This window comes from Rhea pennata, chromosome 8 (assembly GCF_028389875.1).
Source record: "Rhea pennata isolate bPtePen1 chromosome 8, bPtePen1.pri, whole genome shotgun sequence".
In the NCBI taxonomy this organism is placed as follows: Eukaryota; Metazoa; Chordata; class Aves; order Rheiformes; family Rheidae; genus Rhea; species Rhea pennata.
This window is the reverse complement of record NC_084670.1, coordinates 10,133,683-10,157,526: the sequence shown is the minus strand read 5'-3', so window position 1 is coordinate 10,157,526 and position 23,844 is coordinate 10,133,683. Positions and strand designations below refer to the sequence as shown.

General features: G+C 39.7%; 1 protein-coding gene across 2 annotated transcripts; it reads left to right on the top strand.

The window, feature by feature from the left end:
- The first annotated feature begins 1,617 nt into the window (after nucleotides 1-1,617).
- Nucleotides 1,618-18,048, top strand: CMPK1 (cytidine/uridine monophosphate kinase 1). 2 transcript variants are annotated; one of them, XM_062581280.1, is made up of 6 exons: nucleotides 1,618-1,843; nucleotides 11,470-11,616; nucleotides 12,487-12,639; nucleotides 13,954-14,030; nucleotides 14,118-14,214; nucleotides 15,690-18,048. In XM_062581280.1, exons 1-6 carry the CDS (start codon nucleotides 1,769-1,771, stop codon nucleotides 15,729-15,731), a joined length of 591 nt encoding a protein of 196 aa, XP_062437264.1. In that variant the 5' UTR covers nucleotides 1,618-1,768; the 3' UTR covers nucleotides 15,732-18,048. The 2 variants fall into 2 exon arrangements, with proteins under 2 accessions (XP_062437264.1, XP_062437265.1); XM_062581281.1 differs by lacking the exon at nucleotides 1,618-1,843 and adding an exon at nucleotides 2,304-2,577.
- Nucleotides 18,049-23,844: the final 5,796 nt, after the last annotated feature.

The window sequence follows — 23,844 nt, the reverse complement described above, 5'->3', positions numbered from 1 at the left end:
GGAGGGAGCTCGTCCAGGCCGCGCTGGCTCGCCGGGCCTGCCCTGGCGCGGGGGCGCTGCCCCAGCTCTCACCGCTGCTTCAGGCTCTCACCAGGCTTTCACAGTTCCAGCAGCTCTTGCCAAACCTACAGCATGGGCCAGAACTCCTCCACCAGCATGGTCCTGCTGCATTACTTAGGCCAAGGCATCCCTCAGGCCTTGCTCTTTCAAAACCAGCTATCCCTGCGCATGAACGATCCCACAAAGCTAATACTAAGCCACGCAAAACATATGGGTGGCTCAGTTATGGTCTGACTACCGCGATGTTTGCACAGCCTGGGTAAACTTTACCCAAGCATTTCCTTGTGGCTGCAGTTGAGACGTGGTTGCTACCGCTCCTACAGCCGGTTGCAGGGTGCCGGTTGGGACAGCAATTCCTGCACAGAAGCAGTTTCCATGGCAGCAGTAAGGACAGCCGCTTTGCCCAAATCTCAGAATCCACGTACTGCTCAAGGTGAGCATCCGCAGTGTAAACCATGAAACCCAGGTCAGCTGGATCCACACTAAAATGTATTAGGCTCAAACAGAGTAAACAAGCCAATAAAAAGACATAAATGTATGGTCCACGCTCTGCCTTTCTGATGTACCCATGACTGACTAATTTTAATCTAAGATGGATTATTTAGCAATGTCAGCCGCAGTAGTGCTTCGGGATCCACATACAACCCAACATTCAGCCTGCAACGGACAGCAGGCGCATGGTCATCTTGAAGAGAGAACAGTCTTCCTGTTACTGAACTTGCTGTTGTGTTTCAACCAGTGAAAGCTGTGGTTCATGCTATACAGGCAGGGTAGAGGTGTTGGTGAAGAGCAAACGTAGCACAGATAAGCCTGACGCTGGACAAGCAATGTATATGCATAGACCTGAAGGCAGTTTGGTCATAGCCACACGCTTGTTTTGTGCCCAAGGGTCCAATTCTGTATTTTTAATCAGCAAAATCCTCATCTGAAGCTCCAGAAAAAAAAGTAAAGTTGGACTTTTTATCTGCTGTCATCCTGCTCCAGTCCACTTCCACATGATCTCAGCCTCCAGCGCTACTCACTGTCTCTGCCCTCAGTCCATCAGCCACTCCTGTCGCCCAGCTACTTGGGGACAGGCGCTACTGACACCCTATGGTGATCCAAGGCTGAGAAAGAAACCAGAAAACTGCTTCTCTGGGGCACCCTTCAAATCTAATGAGGCAAATTGCAGACGGGGAACTGCGTAATGCACGTTAAACGTTAAAACATTCCACGCTGGAGCAGGAGAACGGAGCATCGCACGTTGGAGTAGGGCAGAGCGATGCAGCTTCAGACTGCGTTCGGATTAGGAGGACAGCGCGCTGGACACACAACTAGGGGTGCGAGCGTGCACCCCGGGTTAGGAGGTACGCGCCTTGGCTCGTCGTGCTTGGGAGCACGCCGTACTGCTCCCGCAGCGCAGCGCAGCGCCCGCTGCCGCACCACGGCCCGCTGCGGCCGCCAGCGCCCGCCGGCGGCAGCGGCCCCGCCCGCGCCGGCGCTGCACGTGCGCCGGCCGCCGCCCCGCCCGCCCCGCCCCGCCGGGACCCGGAAGCACTTTCCCTGTGCGCGGAGACACCTCAGCGGCCGGTGCGCGGCGGCGGCTCCGCCTCAGTCTCAGTCTCCGTCAGGGCCCCGGTGTCTGCCGCTCGCGCCCGCTGCCGCCGCCCGCCCCGCGCCCGCTGCCGCCGCGGCCCTGCTGCTGCTCCGCCGCCGCCTCCTCCTCCTCATGAAGCCCGTGGTCGTCTTCGTCCTCGGCGGGCCCGGGGCGGGCAAGGGGACGCAGTGCGCCCGCATCGTGGAGGTGAGGGCGGCGCGGGGCTCTGCGCGGCGGCGGCGGCGGCGCGGGGCACGCTGGGGCTCGTAGGCGCCGCCGCCGCCCCCGCCGCGGCTCGCGGCCGCGTCGCCCCCGCGGGCCGGCGCTCGGCCCTTCTCCCGCGCCCCGCCCGCGCAGGCGTTCACGTGCGAGTCGCTGACCCTCACCCCTCCGTTAGCTGCCGCCTGCGCAGCCGCGGCGCGGGGGGCTGCGGCTCGGAGCCCCGCTTCCCAGCCGCGGCGCTGACCTGCCGCGCCGCCGGCGCTGCGCCGCCCGCCCCGAGGGCTTCCCCTGCCGCCCGGGCCGCAGGGGAGCCGGCCGCAGCGGGGAGGGCAAGGGGCCTTGCCCCGAGAGGGGCTCCCCCGCCCGTTGCGCTGTCCGGCGGGCTGTCCAGCAGCACGGGGTCTTTTCCTATCCTGCCTTTTCCTTCCTCAGCACGCCCGGGATCCTCCACCAGCCGGGCTGTATGCGCTCCTGCAGCGCCTTTGTGCAGTGGGACACCCGCTCTGTGGTTTTGGACGTTGCAACAGAGTGCCTGCTAGCAGTAATTCATAAGGGAGCACTGATTGTAGGCAGTGTGTAGGAGGAAAGGCAAGATTGCATCTTCAGAGAAGTTATTAAATACTTGGACAGCAGTGAATGAGAGGCTGCTGTGCGTTGGTCTTGGGGCCTCTCCTGCAATCTGATCCTTGTGGGTGGATCCTACACGTATGCATGGCCACGTAAGTGACTGCGGAGCTGTGATGTTGCACCCGTGCAGGTTGGACTGTGGATTTTGCGGTCTGCGGAAGGATGCAAGATCCTGTATGCTATCTGAGAATATATGACTTGAAAATCATAGGGTCAAGATCCATTTCTTCTGGAGCCTGTCTCTTAAACATAAGAACTGATACAATAGGCATTGCCAGGAATTGGTTTTCTGACCCTGTGTTACCCTTCTAAGTTGTAAAAGTTAAATGTTAGAACTCAAACTAAAGTTTTGTTCTGTAATAGAATATGCCAGAAGTTGAAATGTATTTTGACCATATAAAATTAGTCTAATTCTTTCTCTTTGAAGAGTTTAAAACAGATAGTTAGGGTGAGAATACCTTCTGCTGGATTTTTTTGCATTTTTAGTTTTCCAAATACATATTTACAGTATTTTAAAACAGAGCAAGTACCTAAGAAAGAAGATCAAATACATAGGTAGTGTAAAATGCTGCTGCTGCTTTTTTTTCCCCCTAAAACAAGTCTTAATTGCATTGTATTCTGTTTGATAATTGCAAAAACAATTAAGGCTGAATGCTTCCTAACACGTGTGTGTTGGATCTGAAACGTTTTTTTTTAAATGAGCAGATGTGTATATTTTTCTCACTTGAAAGCCTTGAAGGATCGAGGTTTATCCATACCTCCACTTAGAGAAACGACTAAGAACTGTAACTATGCCTATGTTTCTGAAACTATTGATGGAAAAAAACCGCAAGTCCTCACACAGACATGTTCTGTGTGTTCTATTCTGGTGATGCTCTGGCAGTGCCATTGCAGTTTCTTCATGCTGACATTATATCCCAGTCCTCACTACCATACAACTTGGTTATATAAATTTTGTCCAGACAGAAAAGTGCCTTTATGACTCTAGCTCTGAAGGATTTTAACCTCAAATTATATACTCTCATTCAAACCACTTTATTCTTTAAATTAAATTGCGGGATGAAAGGTTCATAGCTGTCATTAAACCATTTTGTTAAGGTCAAATTGTGTCTGGTACATACCAAACAAATGAGCTTAAGCTGTAGGGAAATTTTGTAGGCTTTCATTAAAGGCTTTCTCCAAACCGTTAATGTAGCCTCAGGACTGAAGTACCTTGTGTGGTTGCTGCCCCATGTTTAGAAATATAAATACCTTTGACTTGATAGACTAATATAATTGGGTAAAGATCAGTTTTGTAGCAGGAATTCAAATGAGTCATTGCTACTTAAATTGTATTTGTGGCTAAAAATGAAGGGGGGGGAAGTTTAACTTTGCATATACTGTATTTGTTTTATTTTGAAGCCTGGAAAGGGAAATCCAGATAATAACAAACATAAGTTTGCTTTAATTTTGGTCTTTATATTCATTGCACATGAAGTTCTTAAATCCTGTGTTATGAGCTGACAGTAACACAGTAAGCTGGCAGTGGTGAGCTTTTCTGCTCTCTTGGACTCTGCTTAGCAGATGCTGGGTAAGCTTGGAGAGAGAGAGTCTGAGGTAGTTGAAGTAAAAGTTAGTTTGACTGCATCCTAGTGGAAAACATTTTCTCTAAGAGTGTGAACAAGGAAGTGGGATGAAATGTAACTGAGGTTCTGGAGTGCAACACTTCTTTTTTTTTTTTTTTTTTTTTCCCCCAAGCACACATCCTTGGCTTAGCCTTGTAAAAGCCCCGCAGAGAACCCTAATGCAGGCGATTGAATAGCCTCTACATAGTCAGTGCTACCTTTAGGTTGAAAGTGTGTTTTTGATTGAATTTAACCCCCTCATTGGCAGCTTGCCATAGAGTAGCGTGAAGTAAAGGGGCTATAGTTGAGTAATAATAAACTCGATTCATCCTTGTTGTAAATGGTCTGATTTATATCAGTTTATGCTAGGAGTGAATCTGACCTGATATCTTGCTGTAAACCTTAAGTTGGTGTTTAACAAAGTAAGTCAGTATGAGCTATAAATACTTCTTGATTGCTGTACATACTAGAGATTTGGGACAGAGCATTTGGCGTTGCCTTTGCTTAGATAAGATCTTGTATGATTTTAGCTTAAAATGATTTCATTCAAAAACAAGGATGACTGTACGTGGTTTGTGGATTGAAGGGAGCATTGTAGCAACCTCAGAACAGTTTTGCAAAGAAGTAATATAATTGTTCTAAATATCCAGAGAAGGGAGATGGCTAGGTAAAATAATGTATTTGCTAAGTACCAGCCTAAATCATAGGAGCTTAATATGTGTGTGCTGGAGTTCTTTATTATTCAGAAGGCATGTATTCATGCCACATTTCGACCAATATGGAGGAGTGATTTGAGGGAATGAGATGCAAAAAGAAGCAGAAATGGATATTGACACAGTGTACAAAAGAGAACAGTAGGTAAGTGATTAGCGTTCTTTATCATAAATAAGGTTTGAAGAGACGATGAACCAACTGAGTTTCCTCTTATATGGAGTGAAGATTTCTGTGTATGTTCCATAAACTCATGGAATTATTGTTGGAATGTGATTTTGGCATAATTGCTTTTCTATGCCAATTCATCCTGTTTAGAAAGAAAGTAAATGCCTTCTTTAGTTCTCATTCTCTCAATTTTAATTCTCCAAATCACCAACTCTCCTAAAACTTTCTACAGTAGGGTTATGTGGAGTTTGACATCATCCAGAACTGTTGCATAGGTTGCTGTGTAAGCCAAATCATTTGAGCAGGTAGCTGGATAATTTCATATGAATGCAGATTCTTGCAATAACCTTCATGCTTTCCATGGTTATATACATGTGTATAGGACAAAGTGAGTATGTTTTACTGCTCTTCTGTGAACTTAATTTTTTCCTTGAGTTTACCATAACGACTTTGTAAGTAAACTGTATTCTGCCTCAAATCTGTGCAAAGTATGCTTTTGTTAATTTAAATTTTAAATCTTAAGAACCTTTGTCTGAAATATAAAGCTCTTCAGAAAAAAAAGAATAACAAATTATTTGTCTTTGTCCCAAACAGAATCTCAGCTGTGTGTGTTTTTTTTTTTTTTTTTTTTTTTTTTTTTTTGACAAGGTTATTCTGTAAGAATTTTGGTCATGCAAGACATCTCTGTCTCTGTGTAGCCAAAATACAATTATTTAATTATTTTCCACCACAGCACTATGCTGAATATTTTTGTGGAAATTTAAAGTAATACCACAAGGTAGGATGCTGAGTCTTCTCCTTTTGCAAGAATGTAAATCAGTATCTTAGTGAAAGAGGTTACTTTGGGATAAATGATAAGGAGATTTCCTAGGGTAAAGAAAACTAAGCAAGGAAGAGCTCATTGTATTGAACACTTCTTTGAAAGTAGCAGTTGACTCAGGTTTTGCTGTCAGTTGTTCATTGTCTGCTGAAAGCTCCATGAGAGACAGTTAACTTTCTTGAAAAAATAATTTTTTAATTAAACTGAATTTCTGAAATCTCTTCCTAGAACGTCAAGTATTAGCAGTGTGTTTACCCTTGAGTTTTCAAAACAGCTCTGAAGTTCAATTTATGAAATGATGATGAGTATTTGTGGGTGTTTTTTAAGGTTTATCCGTATATTCTTCCATTTTACAGCACGCAGACTTGCTTACTGAGCATTAATTTTGGACTCTCCCAAATCTATTGGGTGGCTTTCATTAACCTCAGTGTTCCTGAAACTCCCAGGTACTCTTTTTTTTGCCTCCCTGACTACTATTGCTAGGATTTCCTGTGTGTGTGTGTGTGTGTGTTTTTTTTTTCCAGAGGCAAGAACATATTCAAATAAATATTTTCTTTTTTTCTTTGAATAAGGATAAAGAAGGTCTATTAATATATTACAGCTTATATCCCAAAATTCTTCCACATGCTGATTGCTAGTAGGACAGACAAAAGCTTTTTATTTTGTTTCATTTTTTTGAGTGCTGCAGGCTGTACAGGATTTTAACCTGTTCTTGATTCCAAGGTTCTGATCTTGGAACTTGTAGCAAATATCAGTTGTTTATTAAGGTTGCCCAATGTATGACAAGTCAGAACTGGGGCAATAAAAGTCCATTTTTTTGTTTAAATCTTAAGCCCTTTGACTTTCGTTTTCTGATTAACTCTGATAAGCCAAGATAGGAGTCGAGGTCAAAGTAATAACTTGTTTCTCCTGCTTTTTCTTGTCTTCTCACCTAAATAAGTTTTTTAACTTTATGCGTGGTGGATTGATGTGTTGCTGGATCGTAGGGGATTCTGACTGAATCGAAAATAAATCTTTGCCAAACAAAAGCTGGCTATGTAAGGAGCCTCAGCAGCAGCTCCCTTCACACCATTGGTCCTCTCTTACTGCACTGAGAAATTTGGTAGGGTGGACTCTGCCTTATTCATGTATTGCACAACTATAACTCCTATTTTCATTTGTAGTCTTTATTAATCTATTTTATTTATTGTATTTACTGAAAGCAAAGCACTGCTGCTGAGGTGTGGAAGTTGCAAATTTTGGCTGACAGAAGATAGGTAGAAGTGGCTGCAATACAGAGCAAGGAGAGACATTCCAGGACTCTGCAGTCTCAGGTTTTAATTTGGAGATGTGGCGCGTACAGATCACATTTCCTAGTTTGCTGTGCTGGGTGGGGCCTGATTTAACAGTGTGAAGAATAAGCAAGCTATGGTCTACTCTGCTTCATGGAGTACTGTTAAATGCTGTTCTAAATATCAGTCATGGGATTGTTAGAAACTTAAGATTCCTTAGTTTTTGAAAACTGTGGTGGAGTGGAAAGGCGAAAAGATGTTTACAGTGGTGTTGAAAATAGCTGATTTTTTAAATGAATAATTAATTTTTGTAATGGACTGCGATTATGATTCTCCAAACAAACAGTCTTGGAAGTAACCAGAGCTACCTGTATAGTAGCAACTTGTTAGTTTCTTCTTTTTCTTTTTATAGAAGAGCCTTCCAGTCAGCTAGCGTAGTGGAAAATGTTCTATGAGATATATTTCTTTCTCTTTCCCCCCCACCCCAGCTAGAATCTAAAAATCTCTCCAGATTTTAGGCAATTTGGCATTAAAGTACCTTGAATTGAAAAGTCTATTCTGAGTCTTCCCTTCAGTTATCAGCAAGCATTATGAATCTATCATTTATATGCATTCTTTAGGAACTGGAGAGTCTGCCTTTTTATTATTTGCAAGTCAATCCTACTCCCTTTCTGGTTTCAGAGGAGAAAAAATGGACAATAGTTGCAGTAAGTCCAATTCTGGAGATTGCATCATGATGCAGTTGGCTCTTTCGGAAAGTCACGTTGACACAGTGCAAACTTCAGCAAGATGAGGGGGTGTTTTGCCATGGTTATTGTTCAATAACGTTACAACCTTTTTTTACCAGTTCTTGGGGATGTTAAGATTTTGTCCACTCTAGGGCACTTGCTGAGGGTTTATCTTGCCTAAGATGAAAGAAAAATAGGAGGGTCCTCTACCCATGGCTTGATTAAAGCTGGCAAGAACAGAGTGAGTACTGCATCTCTGAAGCCTTGTGTTTATAGACTAGCAGTCAAGCCTCTCTCCTTGGCTCATTTGTGTTGTTTAAACTGACATGTCATTGCCTCTTGTACTCATTAAATAAATATTTTGCCATTGAGCTCTCAAGGAGCAGTTTGTATTTTCTTATAGCCTGGTTAATTCATTCTGCAAGTTATTCTAGAATACAATTTACTGTTATTTAAAACAACTCTATGCAGCAGCACTTTAAAATGCTTCTATCTATTGCTTTCTTGTTCAGCCATTCAAAACTATGTTAGTTTGCTATTGCAAAGGATAGAATTCCAAAGATTGTCTGACTCAATTTCTTCTTCATGCATGAAAAAGAAAATACCATGGAAAATTAAATGGTTTGGTAATCCTCTAAAACCAAAGGGATTATATTTTCCTCCTATTTTCTCCTTTGTAGAAATTTGATGTTAAAAATATCATTCTTCAAATGTAGCAGGAAGAACTACGTGTTAATGTAGGGTTCAGCAGAATACAGTTGCTTGCTTATAAAAAGATTTATTCTAGTTTATGGCTTCTGTAGTTCATAGCCGAATTTTTGGATTTGCAATTAAATAGGCATATCGAAATGCAATGCACATTTAAGCAGAAGTACAGTGAGCTTGTAGAGGATGTCTGTAGAGTTCTTTCTTCACAGTTATTTAGAGCAAAATCTTACTTTTTTTCTCCTTCGGCTGTGTACAGTTTTGGAAATTTAGATAATTATATCCTCTCTTAAATTATGACTATGGCAGAACTAGCTTTTCAAGCTTCTGTGGGTGGAATTGGAAAGCAACTGAAATGTTTTTAAACTTACTTAGTGGGTTGTGTAGTACTTCCATTGTACTCCAGTAGCCAAGTTTCTAAATCCCAAGCTCACAGTTGTAGAAAGTATTTAGTCCCATTATTATGGTGTTCAGACACCTTTTTTTGAAACTTTTTTGGCTATTGCTGCAGCCAAGCTGATAACTCTGAAGTCTTTTGCTGCTGCTGTTTTGGATTAAAACTTTACAGCGATTATATGTATACTTCATTTTGTATTTGTGGATGTATAACTATCTTAGGTAATCACCGATGAGATATCTTTATTGCTTGTTTGCAGATTGTATTGGTCAAGGAGCATAGTACATTTGAATAGTTTTCTTGTAGCATTAAATGAGTTGAGAAAATGATTCTTTTGTGCTCTAAAATTTCTATTATAACAATGTGTTTATTTCTCTGTGGTATGAACATATTTGTATTTTTGCACTGGGTATCTATTCGTCATAAGTTAAATGCCTGAGGAAAAAAAATCAAGTGTACTGAGTACCTTTCATTGATAACTTCATATTAACAAAACTTTCAACGTTTTTTTAGATGTAGTTTGAGGTCAAAGAGGAGGAGAGTGATTGGTGCTTTGACTATATACTCAAATCAAATTGATATATTCAGATCTTAATCTCACTGCTCTTTTCACTGTACATTTTATGACATTGCATGGCACCAGCGTAGGAATTTACCTCCATCTGCCACAGCATCACTGTGAGATGATACTAGCCAGTCTCTGAGCCTCCCCCAAGACTTATCCTCTGAGTTATGGATTACATAAATATCTGAGCTACATACTGTGGGAGAATGAAGGATTTACATATGGCTTTTTTAATGCCAATTGCTTGCATCTTTTATCTGGGAAACAAGCTAGAAACATGGGAACAGTGTATTCTGAAATAACAGGGAAATTTATTAATTGTAGAATATTTGCATATTAGCTTTAGCTGGGCTAGCAGGTTTGTTCACACAGGCCCTGAAGAGGACATGAACTCTTGTCATTGGCCTCAAAGGAGGTGGATGTGGGAGTTGAACAGGAAATGGCAGCAGAATTGATCCTGTAAAAGAGGGACAAAGGAGGACACTTCAGGCTCTATCTGACTATTCTGATCATGGGTTGTTACGTGACCCCTTGTTTCTTTCTTTTTTTTTTTTTCCTTGCTTGTTTTGAGTGAATACATGAAGAATGCTGAATTTTGAAGGTACTGGCTTTCAGTAGCAAAGGGCCTGGGAGCAGGTCCCAAGTTATAAATAAGTAAATAAAGCCTCTATGTACTGAATTAATTTTGGTTATTAATTTAGTGAAGTTGGAAAAAAGCAAAGGAGAGGAGAGGAGACTTTATGTAAAGCCCAGTGTGCAAATGAACGGACTATGTTTGGTTTCTGGCTTAGAGTAAGTTGGAAGAAAACCTGCTACCTGGATACTGTGCTTGGCATATATAGAATGGGGTCAGAAGCACAGTGCAGCAACAGTGACATGTACAAGATAATCATATTTTAAAATTGGAATAAAGGAACCTGGCACAACTTCACTAATTTCACTTAAAATATGCACATAGTCCTCATTGCATGCTGATCTCTTTACTGGCCTTTCTCAGCCTCTTCTGAGACTTGTCATCAGTCCTTATACCTCTTTCGTAAGTAAAAGCTGAGGCTGTAGTTTTACAGTCACCCTCAGTCACTGAGAGAAATGCTGCTGCTTATTAATGCCCCTGTATTATCTGTCTTGTGAGGCTGAGCAGCAGTCTGGATTAAAGTGCTAATATAGGTTAGTTTGAGTGCTCTGCAGTCTTACGGGCACTCGTGCTCAGTGGAAGGAGTTTGCACTGGCGCAAGAATGTGTAGCTGGATTTGGAAGGGTATGTGTGCAGGAGAGTTTTCTTAGCAGCAGTGGCTAATGCTAGTTTTAAGTGTCAGTGCAACTGTGATGTTCGATGCAGAGTTAAGTGATTTGACCAAGGCACAAGAGGAAATTGGTGTCTGAACCACAAGAAGAAAATACAGATTGCTGACTCGGTGCTGTGCTAAAAGCATGCATTCAGCTCCAGAGAACCTGAAGTTGGTTTGTGTGCTTTTCTTTAGTTAAATTAGTGAAGTATTTATAAGTCCAAGCCTGTCATATAATCCTAGCAAGGAAAGGCACCAGCAAAACCTTTTCACTCAGTAAATCAAGCTTTACACAGTAACTTACAACCACTTCAAAAATTTGTAGTTGAGCTGCTAGGATGGAATGTAGCTTGTGTCAAGTCTAATGATTGTTAAAGGTCTAGTAACACAGTATAGCATTCCAAGAAGCACCTTGGGGACTTTGAGACTGTCTCATTTTCAAAGGTGCCAAAGTTGCTTTTGAAAATGGGACATGAATGTCTGTGACTAAATTCATTTTGACAGTTTTCCCCAGGAATCTGTATTCTGCTCAGGCATTGGTACGTGCCGATTACTCCGTATGGTCAGAACGCATGCTGGAGATGAAATGGGTCTGTCACTAGCAAGCTGATCTTCCATGCCTACTTCTGTTGTATTAAGGAGCTAATGTGGCTAATACTGCTGACTAATGTAACTTTGCACATGTATTTATTCAAGAGAGTTTATGCCTATTCGTTTTGCGTGTTTCAGAGATATGGCTATACACACCTTTCTGCTGGTGACCTCCTTCGAGATGAGCGAAAAAGGCCAGGCTCACAGTATGGAGAACTCATTGAGAACTATATTAAGGAGGGTGAAATTGTGCCAGTTGAAATAACAATCAGCTTGTTGAAGAGGGTAAGGAAAGGGCTGTTTCCTTGCTGATTCACTTTTGCAGACTAAGCACCAAAGGAGTGGGCGTGTTTTGAAACCCATCCTACGATGCGAGTAATGCGAGTAAGATAAAATGGCAGACATATGGGTGCATATTGCATACTATGCTTTTCTAAAAGTTACGCTTGCTTATCACTGGCTAGAAGAGATCTATGAGAATAGAATTTTTTTAAAAGGATTTTTTAAATTTTTTTAAAAGGGAAGTGCGCCAATGCACACACTCTTGTGTAGCTCTATATTTTTGACTTCCCTCAGTTAGCTTGTGAACCTATTGGTCAGTTCAGCCATGTATGATTAAAGGTTAGAGGCCTTAAAGGTATTAAGTTTCTGTAAGTTTAATCAAATTGAACAGCCAAGAAAAGGGCAAGAGTGCCTGCTACTGTTCCCTTTGAAGGAATAACTCAGCCTTTATTATTATTAGATGACTCCAGAACCCACCAGAATATCTCCCTTTAGACAGGAGGAACTTCTGTAGCTCACGGAACTACATTTCTATGAAGTTTTTTCAGTTAGACTTTAGATCATGGACACTTTGGCTTTTTATTTTGTAGCAGCACATTCCAGTATCTGGAGAAAGAAACTTTTAAAGCTAGGTTTGTGTGTGTTAAGAAATTTTTGAGCTCTGTAGAGTAATGAATTCACTTTGAAAGAAGCCTATATTAGTGCATCAGTGAAATAATTAGAATTCTTTGAAGATGACGTAAAAATATGTTTTGTAAATTTGCAGTAATTCCCTGATAAGTTTCCTAGCTTAATGTTTGAACATTTTGGGGTAACTTAAGTAGAAAAACAGTTTTATATGCAAGAGATCCTGAATTGAATTTTCTTTATAAGGCTATGGATCAAACAATGGCTGCCAATTCCCAAAAGAACAAGTTCTTGATTGATGGGTTTCCCAGAAATGAAGATAATCTTCAAGGCTGGAATAAGACCATGGATGGAAAGGCGGATGTTTCTTTTGTTCTCTTTTTTGACTGTGACAATGAGGTAATGATTTGTGTTGTTCTGTAATTTCCTTACTTACTATATTGTGAGAGTCATCCAAGAACAACAATAAAACTTTGCCAAGTAGTGAATTTTTTAGTGTTAGTGGGCCAGTGTAAGAGTAGAAGGAAGACTTAGATCTGTGAGTTTCAAAGATTTTTGACAGCTTGTTTCAGCAGATGAAAAAAATACATATTTTTGAAATAGCAAGTAACTACGCTTGACAATCTTGTATGGATTAATTCTATTGAACAACTTCAAACATATGTATTCTTATAAGAATTATAAGAACTTTAATATATTTTTAAACAGTTATTTGGTTAATTTTCAGAAAAGTAATTCTGTCTACTCTTAGTAGCTGCTGTTTAGTGTGAAGTCAATTCATTACCAATGTTCACTTCAATTCTGAAGTGCTGGCACCATAAGTCTTAATTTTCATAGTGGTAAGCTCTGCTAGAGTACCTAATAATCAACATTTTGTTCAACAAGTCATTAGATTACAAGGGCATTTTGACAGTGATGTATTATATTAATTTAACAAGTGCCTTGATTTGCTTTCTCTTTAATGTGTCATTGCCCTTGAGGGTCAGGAAACGATGCAAGAATCCCTACACTTCAGACTAACTTTCTCATATCCTTTACTGCAATTTCCTGAGTTCATTTGTTCATTTGGCAGCTTTTAACTATAGTTACAATTCTTCAGTTTTTATTTAGTGTTTTATTTATTTATTTATTATTGTTGTTATTATTATTTTAGATCTTGGTCAAGTATCTACAGCAGCATCAAGTAATAACAGCTTAACTTCTAGTAACTTAATATATAGCCTTACATGAATTCTTAAGAGAATGTCCAATGATGATTGTTTGGGCGAGGGGTTGTTTTTTCTTTTTTCTTTTTTTTTCTATTCTCAAGCTTATATTAATAGTATAATTTGACATGCTGCTTTTTATAAAGTCTGAACACACCCTTGAAAGTCAGGTGTTTCTGTTTTTTAAATGTCTCAAGTTGGACACCTAGTCGTGTCACAGAGCTTGAGATTTTGCTTTTATTTCCCTTAACCCTAAATACATTTTTAGACCCCCAGTTGTTATAGCTGGTGAGCTGTAAAGCTGTCATCCTTTTTCCCTGGAAGAATTTAACTTTCTATATGAATTCAAAGTTATGTAAATTGGGTCTCTCCAGTATTTTGTGTCAGACTTATAATTTTTTTGAAGATGTGTTATTAGTTCAGGGGTTTTATTTGTGTTCTTGAGATTGCACATTGTATTTTTGCTTGTGATAATTCTTTTGGATTTATTTATTTATTTATTTTGTAGATATGTATTGGCCGCTGTCTTGAAAGAGGGAAAAGCAGTGGTAGGAGTGATGATAATCGAGAGAGTCTGGAAAAGAGGTATCATATACAAAACTTTTCTGCTCTTTTCTGTTGTTCTATTTTTTGTTAAGTAATGCTTCCCTCAACCCCTTTACTTTTTCCTAGAATTCATACATATCTGCAGTCTACTAAGCCTATAATAGACTTATACGAGAGAATGGGAAAAGTAAGAAAAGTGGATGCATCTAAATCTGTTGATGAGGTAAGTATATAAGCCAAAACCCATGAAGATGACAGTGGCATGGTGTGTGGTTTTTGCATCCTTCTGAGACAGACGCATGGTTAGTGAAGCTAGTTAAACACTGATGTATTTTACAGAAGGAGGTTGTAGAACTTCTGTTTTGACTCTTTACTGATTACTGTAAAAATAACTTTCATTCTGCTTGGACACAAAGTGGACTAAAATTCCAGTGGTTCTGTGTTTGACAAAATGTCTTGACTTTTTTAATTTCATGAGCTTTTGCTTTTCTATTAATATTTAATACTGCTTTTTTGTCCCAGTATCGTGCCACCTAATCTTAGGCTGCGTGACTTAGATATCTTGGTTAAGGCTGTTATGCTATAGCCTCTTTGCTGAAGTCTGTAGCAAGGGAGCGTTTCCAAGAAGCAGACTAAATTTCTGGTGTATGGTTTCTTATGGGGAAGGTGCATGTTTTCCTGTTGATTACACAGAGGGAGCATAAACTGACTTTGCACACAACCTAAACCCCTGATTTAGGTCCAGAGATGGCCAATCTAAATTCAGCCTTGTTTCAAGAGTTAAAACAAGAGGAGATCCTAGTGTTGTCTGTGTTTCTTGCTCCTCCAAATGTGTTACATGGCTTGAAAGCGTTGAGTAAACCCCAGGTGAAATACAATGAGTGGCTCTGTGAAATGTTTTCAGTACACCAGGGGATGAAGGAATTGCATCATATTTGATAAGGCCTAACACTTTTTTATTATTCTTTTTTTATTTTATTTCTGTGAGTATTAGAGTTAGTGCAACCTCTGAACAAACTGCTGGCTGGATCACAGAGACTTCTCTTATAGCATGGTTTTGTGCCTCAGTGTATCTCTACTTCAAACATTCAAGCATCTAACTACAGATGCTCCTCATAGTTTAGAAATTGCTCACTGCTTGGTCTGTAATTTAGAATTTATTATAAAGTTTAATGAGTATTTTAAGTAAATCTGGAAGTTAATGAAACATGAGTTTCCCCCATACCCGTCCTTTAAGAAGCAACTTGCATTGATGAATCTAAACTTTATTAGTCATAGAATTTTTTAAAATTTTGCTTTATATTATGGCAAATTTATTAACTTTTTTATGTTTTGAAGTGATGTTTTTTTTGAAGGGAATGCACTGGAGTTGACTTACATACCAACACATTAATGTATGTAGGCAGAAATGTAGGATATCTGAATATTTATTAAAATATTAGTTCAGAACAAAAATCTGGATTTGATACCAATTCTGCTATTAAAAGTTATGAATGGTCTAAGAAACCCTGTGTAAGTGTGTAAAAACATTTCTGTAAATATAATAATGTAATATGTTCTATATGTGTATATGTTTCTGTCTATATGTATTCTATGTACATTACATACTATCAATTATTGTGTGTGCTGGCTGGTTTAACTTCACCTAACTGAATACCTCACAGTACATAAAAATAACCATCTTTTTTCTCTTTTTAGGTGTTTGAAAAAGTCATACAAATTTTTGACAAAGAAGGCTAGTTCCCAGCTTGAAAGTTCACCTTAAACTTGTGCTTGAATCTTGCTTGATAGCTGCTACTGCAGTCCACTCTTTGTAATTGTTTTAAAGGTTCTTTTATTATTTTTCACGTATTCAGTGATGATTGGAAAAGCAGTTAATTACAAATGGATTTGTTTTTCTAAATAGGAAATTATTTCTTATGGCTATAGTGGACAAATTTAAGGGTTCTCCATTAATGTTAGTTCAATTACTCACACAACAAAAACACAGTCAAAACATCTCTCTGAAGAGACTAGTTATCCTGTCACAGTTCCGTGCCTTTCATGGGCAGCCCTTATTCCTTTTGCCATACGCTTATATTTTTAAGAATCGGATAAACCGCAGCATTAAGCAATGAAGGATCTGTGTGTCTTTTTTTTTTTTTTTTTAATGTTTGGACCAAATTTAGGAGACATTATTTTTTCCAAGAATAATTTTGCCACTCATTTCTCAGTTACCTCCAGACATGAGTTCTGTGAATCAAACTACATTTAGTATGAGAATCTATTCTAGCAGTTGTCATAAAACTATTTAATATGCTGTTCAGCAATAGGCATATAAAGTATTTCATAGAAAGTGGTGCTTTCTTATAATTCTGGGTTTAAACTGCCTTGTAAGTTCTTGAGTACCCAGATAACATGGCCCTGGCCTTTTCCTTGTCTTTGTTTGCAAAAGCTTAAGAATATTGTTTCAAAGTCAGATCAGTGTCTCTGTACTCATTTGGGATGATGGTTACACTCTTAATTATCGTATGGTCTTTACAAGGTGGAACAACTCTTAAATATTGTGTAATAAATAATCTTATAATAGTTGTCTTTTGTTACCAGTGGAAGGGATTTTCTGTATTATTATTGAAATACTGTGTTACTGACTACTTTAAAGTTTATTACCCGAAGAAATATTTCTATGGTTAAACTTGTGAATTTATTTCCCTAAAATTGTATTATTTTAATAGTTGTTTGTTTGAAAGGATATTGTAAATTATTGCACTTTGGTTAAGGATATAGTTAGCTGGGGGGAAGATATCTGCATTTAAAAAAAAAAAGTTCAATTTCCATAAACAGATCAGGTCCTTCTTTACTGCATTCTCTTGAATAAGGGAAGTACAGTCAGCATAACTAATAGTTGGGATAAGCAGGTAACTAGTTGAAAAGAAGCATTTTTTTAAATGCTTGCACAGCTGTGGAATAATTCTGCTTTCTGTTTAAAGTGACTCTTTTTCCCCATACAGCTTCAATACGCAAAGGTCTATGGGGGCCAAATCATGCATTCCTTGCATTCCCTAAGTTAAGTTTTCACTGAAGTAAACCCCAGAATGTTTGAAGATGGCTATTTTAACTAATTTTAATGGTAGGGTTGTTACTGCTACATTAACTGACGCTGTAATTGATTTGTGATATGCTAATAGACGTAAATTACAGGGAAATGCAATTTGGAAATCTTGAGATTCAACTTTTCTTTAAAATCCTATTTAGAGAAAGTCAGCTTGAATTAAGTCTAACTTCTGATTGCAATCAGGCATATTGGTCCTCATCCTGCAATCCCATCCACATAGGCAAATTTATATTTGCATGGCTTCTCATTTCACTGAGGTTCTTAGGATTGTTGGACTGGGAAGGAGAGATGGATACAGAAGCAAAGAGATTATGACCATATTTTTTTCCAGTACAGCAGTGGTACAAACAATGTACTGAGCACAAATACCACATTTACTACTACACAAAATATGGACCATCACTGCTTTTGTGAGTTTGGGAGGCTAATGCTTTCGCTTTATGAATTTCCCCTTAAGAATCACGGAATTTAATTCCAGTTGTATAAGTATACTGACATAGGATAGGATCCAGTGAAACTACATTTTTGATATAATGGTTAAAATCAGAATTTTTGTGGAAAAGCTTGAAACTGGATTCTCTGCTCAGAGAGAGATTTTCTTTTATTTCTAAGATACTGGATTTTTTACAAGTTTTGCTCAGAATATATTATCTGTTTTATCATCATATACTTTTCTGTGTATTTAAGTGCTGAAACCAAAAAAAGAAAAGAAAATAGAGCAAGCTTTTGGAAAAAGTTTTTGGCAATATTGAATTTGGAGTGGATTGTACTGTGTCTGTGCGAAGACTAGATTTTTTTGTCATTTTATTTATTGAAGATGCCATTAAGTGTATTGCCAATTTTTTCAAGTTGGACTTAATGATTGAAATGAAGATTAAAGGTAATACACCAACATGTTGTGCCCGTTTTGCAGCAAAACTGTACAAAGAATTTGAATATCCAATAAATTGTTTTGTGGCTTAATGCAAGTGCTTGGCCTATGATTATGTCTGTCATAAGGGATATTTTTACGTATAGACAGATGGTGTGTGTGTGTGTGTATATATATATGTATATTTTTTATTATTAAAAGGTGTGTATGTGTTCAGCTTCCACCATCAGAACTGAAGTCCCAAAGACCCTGTTAGAAACAGTATAAGATCAGGGAAATGTCTGTGGAAATGCTTTTCCTTAACTATATAGTTTTGCCGAATTGTATTGCTCTTGAAGTTTTATATTGATAACTCATGTTTCAAATCTTTGAAAGAAAGAGGACTTGAAGTAGCTGCACAATAGGACTCTTTCCTGGTCTACTTTGAGACATGTTTTCTTGATTTCACCCCCTCCAATACCTCCTTGCTTGATCAGTTGCTGTTTGTTTTGTTTTTTTGTTTTGTTTTGTTTTTTTGTTTTTTTGTTTTTTTTGTTTTTTTTTTTTGGATGTCATTCTGTCAATATGCAGCACGTGCAATATGCTGTACTGTGCTCTCAAAGAAACTGTTCTTCCCTTTGTTGTACTTTTCAGAAGTATCTACTGCAAACTTGCTTTTGGACATAGGTCACACTTCTGCTTCAAAATGGACAAAACTGTTTTGGATGTTGGTGGAAGAAGGGTTGGCACTGCGTAACAGTCTTTAAAAAAGAAACGAAGAAATTGCCAGGCTTATTTTAAAAACCTTCACACTTCGCTCTAAAAATTTGTCACAAAATTGGCTGTTTATTGACATTTAAGTTTCCAGTAAACAAAATGTTGAACTTGAAACCTTATTCTGGAAAGAATTGCAATGGTGGGAAAAGCAGGGAATTTTCTAGCAGTGTAGGTAGCTTTCTACTGGTATAACTGCATAGACCAAAGATGTCTTTTGAAAACTTGCTGAAACCTTACCCTGAGGACTTGGGAGTCTCCTAGGGAGCTGACTTAGAAGGGCAAGACTGTGGTAAGAGCCAGTTCAGCCTGCCCCGATGCTGGCTTTCCCATTTCCACAAACGGGAGACTTGAATTGAGTGTGTCTGCCAAAAAGGTGCCAATTTGGTGGAGGGTGGGGAATGGGGGGAGAGGAAGGGAGGGACTTTATTGTGCAGAAGACCCTAAGCCTGGAGTGGAGGATTGCTTCCGTGTAAAATACTCCCCACTCGCAACATCTTTGCTTAATAAGACAGCTCATGAGGGAATTCTAAGATCTTGCACAAAATGCTGTGTTTTACAACACTGGGGAGATTTGTGTGCTGCTACTCGGGCTGAACTGAAGAGAATGAGGAGAGCTAAATGGAAAAAAAACCTCAGTTCAGACTGGTGCTGCCAACTGCTGTTATCTTGTTAAACTTAGAAAAGTTACAGCTTAGTACAACTTTGCATTGGTTTGAAGTTCAGTACCAGTTGTGTCGCTCTTGTGACACAGATCTGTTTGAATCTGAGACTACTCAGTTGGCCGCCTGCTCAGCAGAAGGCGATGCCTAGCCTCTCAATAAGAGGTTATTCCTTCAAGAGGCAGTGCAGCAGCACTTAGAGACAGGGCACCCGAGGCTGTACACTTGACCTAATCCAAAGACCCTGGGAGTAACAGTAATGAAAACTGCAAGATGGTACAAGGATGGTTCGTCGAATCAGGTAATAAGAAGACAGTAACAAAAATAGTAAAACTTTTGATTTCATAGATTGGTAGTTCTTGGGCTCCTTTCATCTGTACAGCTTTACGAATTTTCCAGTAGAGATATAGGGTCATAGATTAATTTAACCTTGCTGCTCTTAGCTATTTTTTCATGGATTGTTTAGTTTAAGATGGTGTTTTTCAGCCTGTGGTCTATAAAGTATTTCTGTTGGTAACAATAGATTTAAGTCCTCTAATCTGCCCAGCTAAGTATTTTCTCTGTCCTCTTAGCTTTTGACCTTTTAATGTCTTGTCTTTACCTTTCTGAACTACAGAAGCCCTTCAGAACAGGGAAGGGGTGCTATTATGAATCAGTATATTCCTTGCAAAAGAAACAAATTTTCTGAGTACTTCAGCTGGAGTAATTGGAACCTACTGCAGTTTCTGCCAGTGAGTTTGATACCCTATTTGTTACAAAATAGGCTTAAAGCACATTGTGTTAGTACTTGGGTGCTATTTGAACTATAGAAAATCTGTATGTATAACAGAGTACCTCTGTCTATGAGAGATCAGATGTGCATGTCCTGTTTGAGCACAGTGCTTAGCAGCAGTTACATGAAAAAGCCTCCATCACTGGACAACAGCAATGGTTTGTTGTGGTTTGATGGGAGAAAGTGAGATGACTGAAGGGGGGGAGAAGCTTAAAGAAGCCCAGTGAATTCTGCTTCATAAATCAAACTTCAGCTTTAGATAGATCTGTTCTGCACAGCTATAATGTTCGTGTTTAGTCTAGCTCATTCTTTCCTGGTTATGCTGTGCAGAAAGCACTGCCCAGAGGCTGGCTGTATTCCTTCATCATCTCTGCCACTTTGGATTTCAGGGAGCTGTGGGAGCGGGAATTGACTCCAGGGTAAAGCTGTAGAAGCTAAACTGGGCAGAATGAAGACAAATTGAGTCATGCTTGTGAAGAGCTAGATGGACAGCTTATTCACTGTGGGCAGCAATGCCAGATAGTTCTGTCATCCTGGTTTATGACTATATTCAAACACCAAAGCAGAAATTTTTCCCTCAAATGTTTGGCAGAAAGCTTGCTTTTGTCTAAAATGCTCCTTAAGCACTGTGTGAACGATTTAGTCCTAAACCAAATACCAGCAAGTTGTGCTTTTTCTTTCTAATTTACAAATAGAAGGGTTTTGTTTAGTTTCTTATAATAGCTGCTGCAATGAGACTCTTGGAAAATACAAGGCGCCATCCCAGAAGATAGCTGCTATATACCTGAGGGCTTTTTAGCACAATGCAAGTGTTTGTCTTGATGCTAGGAAATGACATGCTACTGAGTTTCTGTGCGACTACCAGAGTAAATGTAGTGATATGTGGATGGTGCATGTAATGGTCTCTCATACAGCAGATGTGATTGCTCTGTGTACACAAAGCTAAACTGCTTTTGTTCAGCACATACTTCCATTTAATGCCATGATGTGTGAGAAGAGATTTTTTTGGATAATTCTCAGTTGTGTCAAATCTCAGCAGTAAAGCTTTATCTATCCTGGAGGCCTTCAGAAACTGCTGGGATCTAACAAGACATGATTTGGAGGGTGTAATATGTGATAGCCCTCTTACTGAGCACAGAGCTATCTCTTCAGGTTGCTATTTGGAGTGTTACCTCTGTCATCTTCTAAACAATCCAGTTGAAGTCCCCAGCTGTGGTCACCAAATATTTTGAGGTCTGTGTTACGTTCTAGCCCAATTACCTCGGTCCTTCCTCGAATACTTCCTAAGGTTTCATTTGAATGGGGTGGAAATCATTAGCACCTTATTGTTTGTTGTTTTGTTTTTTAAAGTAGCAAAGTTGAATGCCCCATATGAAAATGCTGCTGCGATGCTTCTTGGGAACTGTAGCGCTTTCCGTACTTGCATTCTTCTTTCCAGGCCACACCTCCTGGATGGACTAAGTTTTCCAAGGTATAGTATCTCTCTACCCCAGCAGGGGAGAGATAGCCGGACCATGGGAGGAGCCCATGGCATAGAAGACAATAACAATGTGCAACACTATGGATGCATTTTTCAAATGAAGATATAACCAACAGTCATATTTTTGATGGATAATCAGAAATGTCCCTGGGAAATAGAAACAGGGATGATTTTATTGTATTTTTTCCATTTGAAATTTTCTGCAGAAAGTGCGTTGGTTCAGCTGCTTATTTGTGGCACGGAGCTCATGATTTAAAGTGCTATTCCTGAAGCATTGCATTTGGCTTACCATGTGTGACTTCTTGTAAAAGTTCCCTGGGCTTTTGGATGCTGTTCTTGCCAGCAAGAGGAGATGGCTTCCAGCAATAAACATCCCACAAAATTATGTATGTTCTTTACGAAAAGTACTAAGATTTTCTGCTAATTGCAAAAATACATAATGGATGCCTTCAGCATCTGTTATTTATTCTATAACCAGCTTTCATCCAAAAGTAACCTTTAGACAAACATTAAGATTGGGCAGTTTAACTGTTTCAATGCGTCACACACATCTATGCCTTCCAGTTTAATTGTGTTTGAAACACATATTTGACTTTTACTGAGGGGGAAAGTTGTTTATGTCTCTAGCTTGCAGACATTCACAACGTGGAAAAGACAATGCTCTTTGCCAAACCTGAAAGTGTGACCTGATCTTTTAGCTTCACTGCTTTTGGAAATAGATCCACAGTCGTAGAGGTATGGTTTTGCTCACAACGCAGTTGCTTAAATCTGCCACGAGGAGGGGTGCTAGGTTCATAGAGAATAGAAGGCAGATTTAAAAGTGTCATTCATAGGCTGTAGAGCGCTTCATGTATATTGAAAGACATGATTTTTTTTAACAGTCTTTTTTTTTCCCCTTTTAATGGTCAGGAAGTTGTTAAAAAAATAAACATATTTTTGGATGGATTTTCATTTCAGAGAGATTTGCTATATTAGTAACTTGGCAACGATGAACATGTCATGCTTTTTTGTCAATTTATTTAATTGCATCTAATGAAAGCAGCTAGACAGAACCAACTTAATCATCAGAGATGTTCTGTGCCACTACCATCATAATAGGTTTGTCTTTTTCATCCTGTACTAACTAGGCAACTTTCTGAGAATGCCTTGGGTGGAATCTTTCCCTTAGAAAAGGAGTCATACCTGGTGCCACAGCTGAGGAGCATTTGTAATGTCTCTCCATCCCAGAGTGCCCAGAAATGAGATCTGTCCTGGACTGGCAGATGGAAAAGAGAACTAAAATTGAAGTTGCTGAGAGAAGCAGGGTGGTATGCATCTGATTCCCTTCCACGGGGGGATTCCAGACAAAAATATTCTAACTACACAGATTAAAACTTGAGTTTCATTGTTTGAACTGTTTATTGATGGGTTTTGGTGAAATCCTATGGTTAACCTTTCATCATATGTTCCTTCCAAAGAACTCTGATGAAAAAGTTTGGACTATTTTACACATTCAGCCATAGCTTTGAAGGTACTGCCTGGGAATCCCTCAGGAAAAGGAACAAAAACAGACCCACGTTTACTGCAAGACCTGCTTAGGACCTCAGTCTTGGGTAGTGGAAACAACAGGAAGGCAGAACGGGGCTGGCATCTTGCCTAGTGGAGGGCAGAGGAGGCTGGAGATGCAGGCAGGATTGCACTGACCAAGAGTTGTTCTGGGGCATGACCAGTAACTATGAATGTGGGTCATGAGTAGGACCAAGACCAGCAGGAATCTCCTACCTTTGCTCAGCTGTTGCAACTTGAGGGAATATGTCTGAGAAGGAGGAGGCATCTTTCTGCAGCTTTGGAAGTAGAGGCAAGAGTGGACTTGGCTTGTGCCTTAATATCTTGCTGAATTTTAACACCTTATTTTGCTTCCTGCAAAGCCCAGTGCTAGACAGGATCTCAGGTAGCAGCGGATAAATTTCTTTCCACTAAGAATGGTGTGAGAGCTACTGACCAACTTCTGGTCAGTCCCATGCTGCATTTGTTTCAGGATTAACCTTCCATAGGACCTGTTCTCTATCTACTGTTCCAGTGACATCTTGGCCTAGTGTTACATTGCTCTTTCAGTACTGGCAGGCAGCAAAGAGCGTCACGTCTGGGTACTAAGCACTAATGCTCTGGCAGCCCCTTTGCAGTGGATCTCCTATTCATCTGTGCTTACATGCATTCCTGCTCCCCATTCTTTAAGCAACCT

Excerpts from the sequence above, each read along its gene's own strand:
- CMPK1 (XM_062581280.1), top strand. The coding sequence starts at position 1,769 with ATGAAGCCCGTGGTCGTCTTCGTCCTCGGCGGGCCCGGGGCGGGCAAG. Across the intron at positions 1,844-11,469 it reads AGTGCGCCCGCATCGTGGAG|AGATATGGCTATACACACCT; the intron begins GTGAGGGCGGCG and ends TGCGTGTTTCAG. Across the intron at positions 14,215-15,689 it reads CATCTAAATCTGTTGATGAG|GTGTTTGAAAAAGTCATACA; the intron begins GTAAGTATATAA and ends TTCTCTTTTTAG.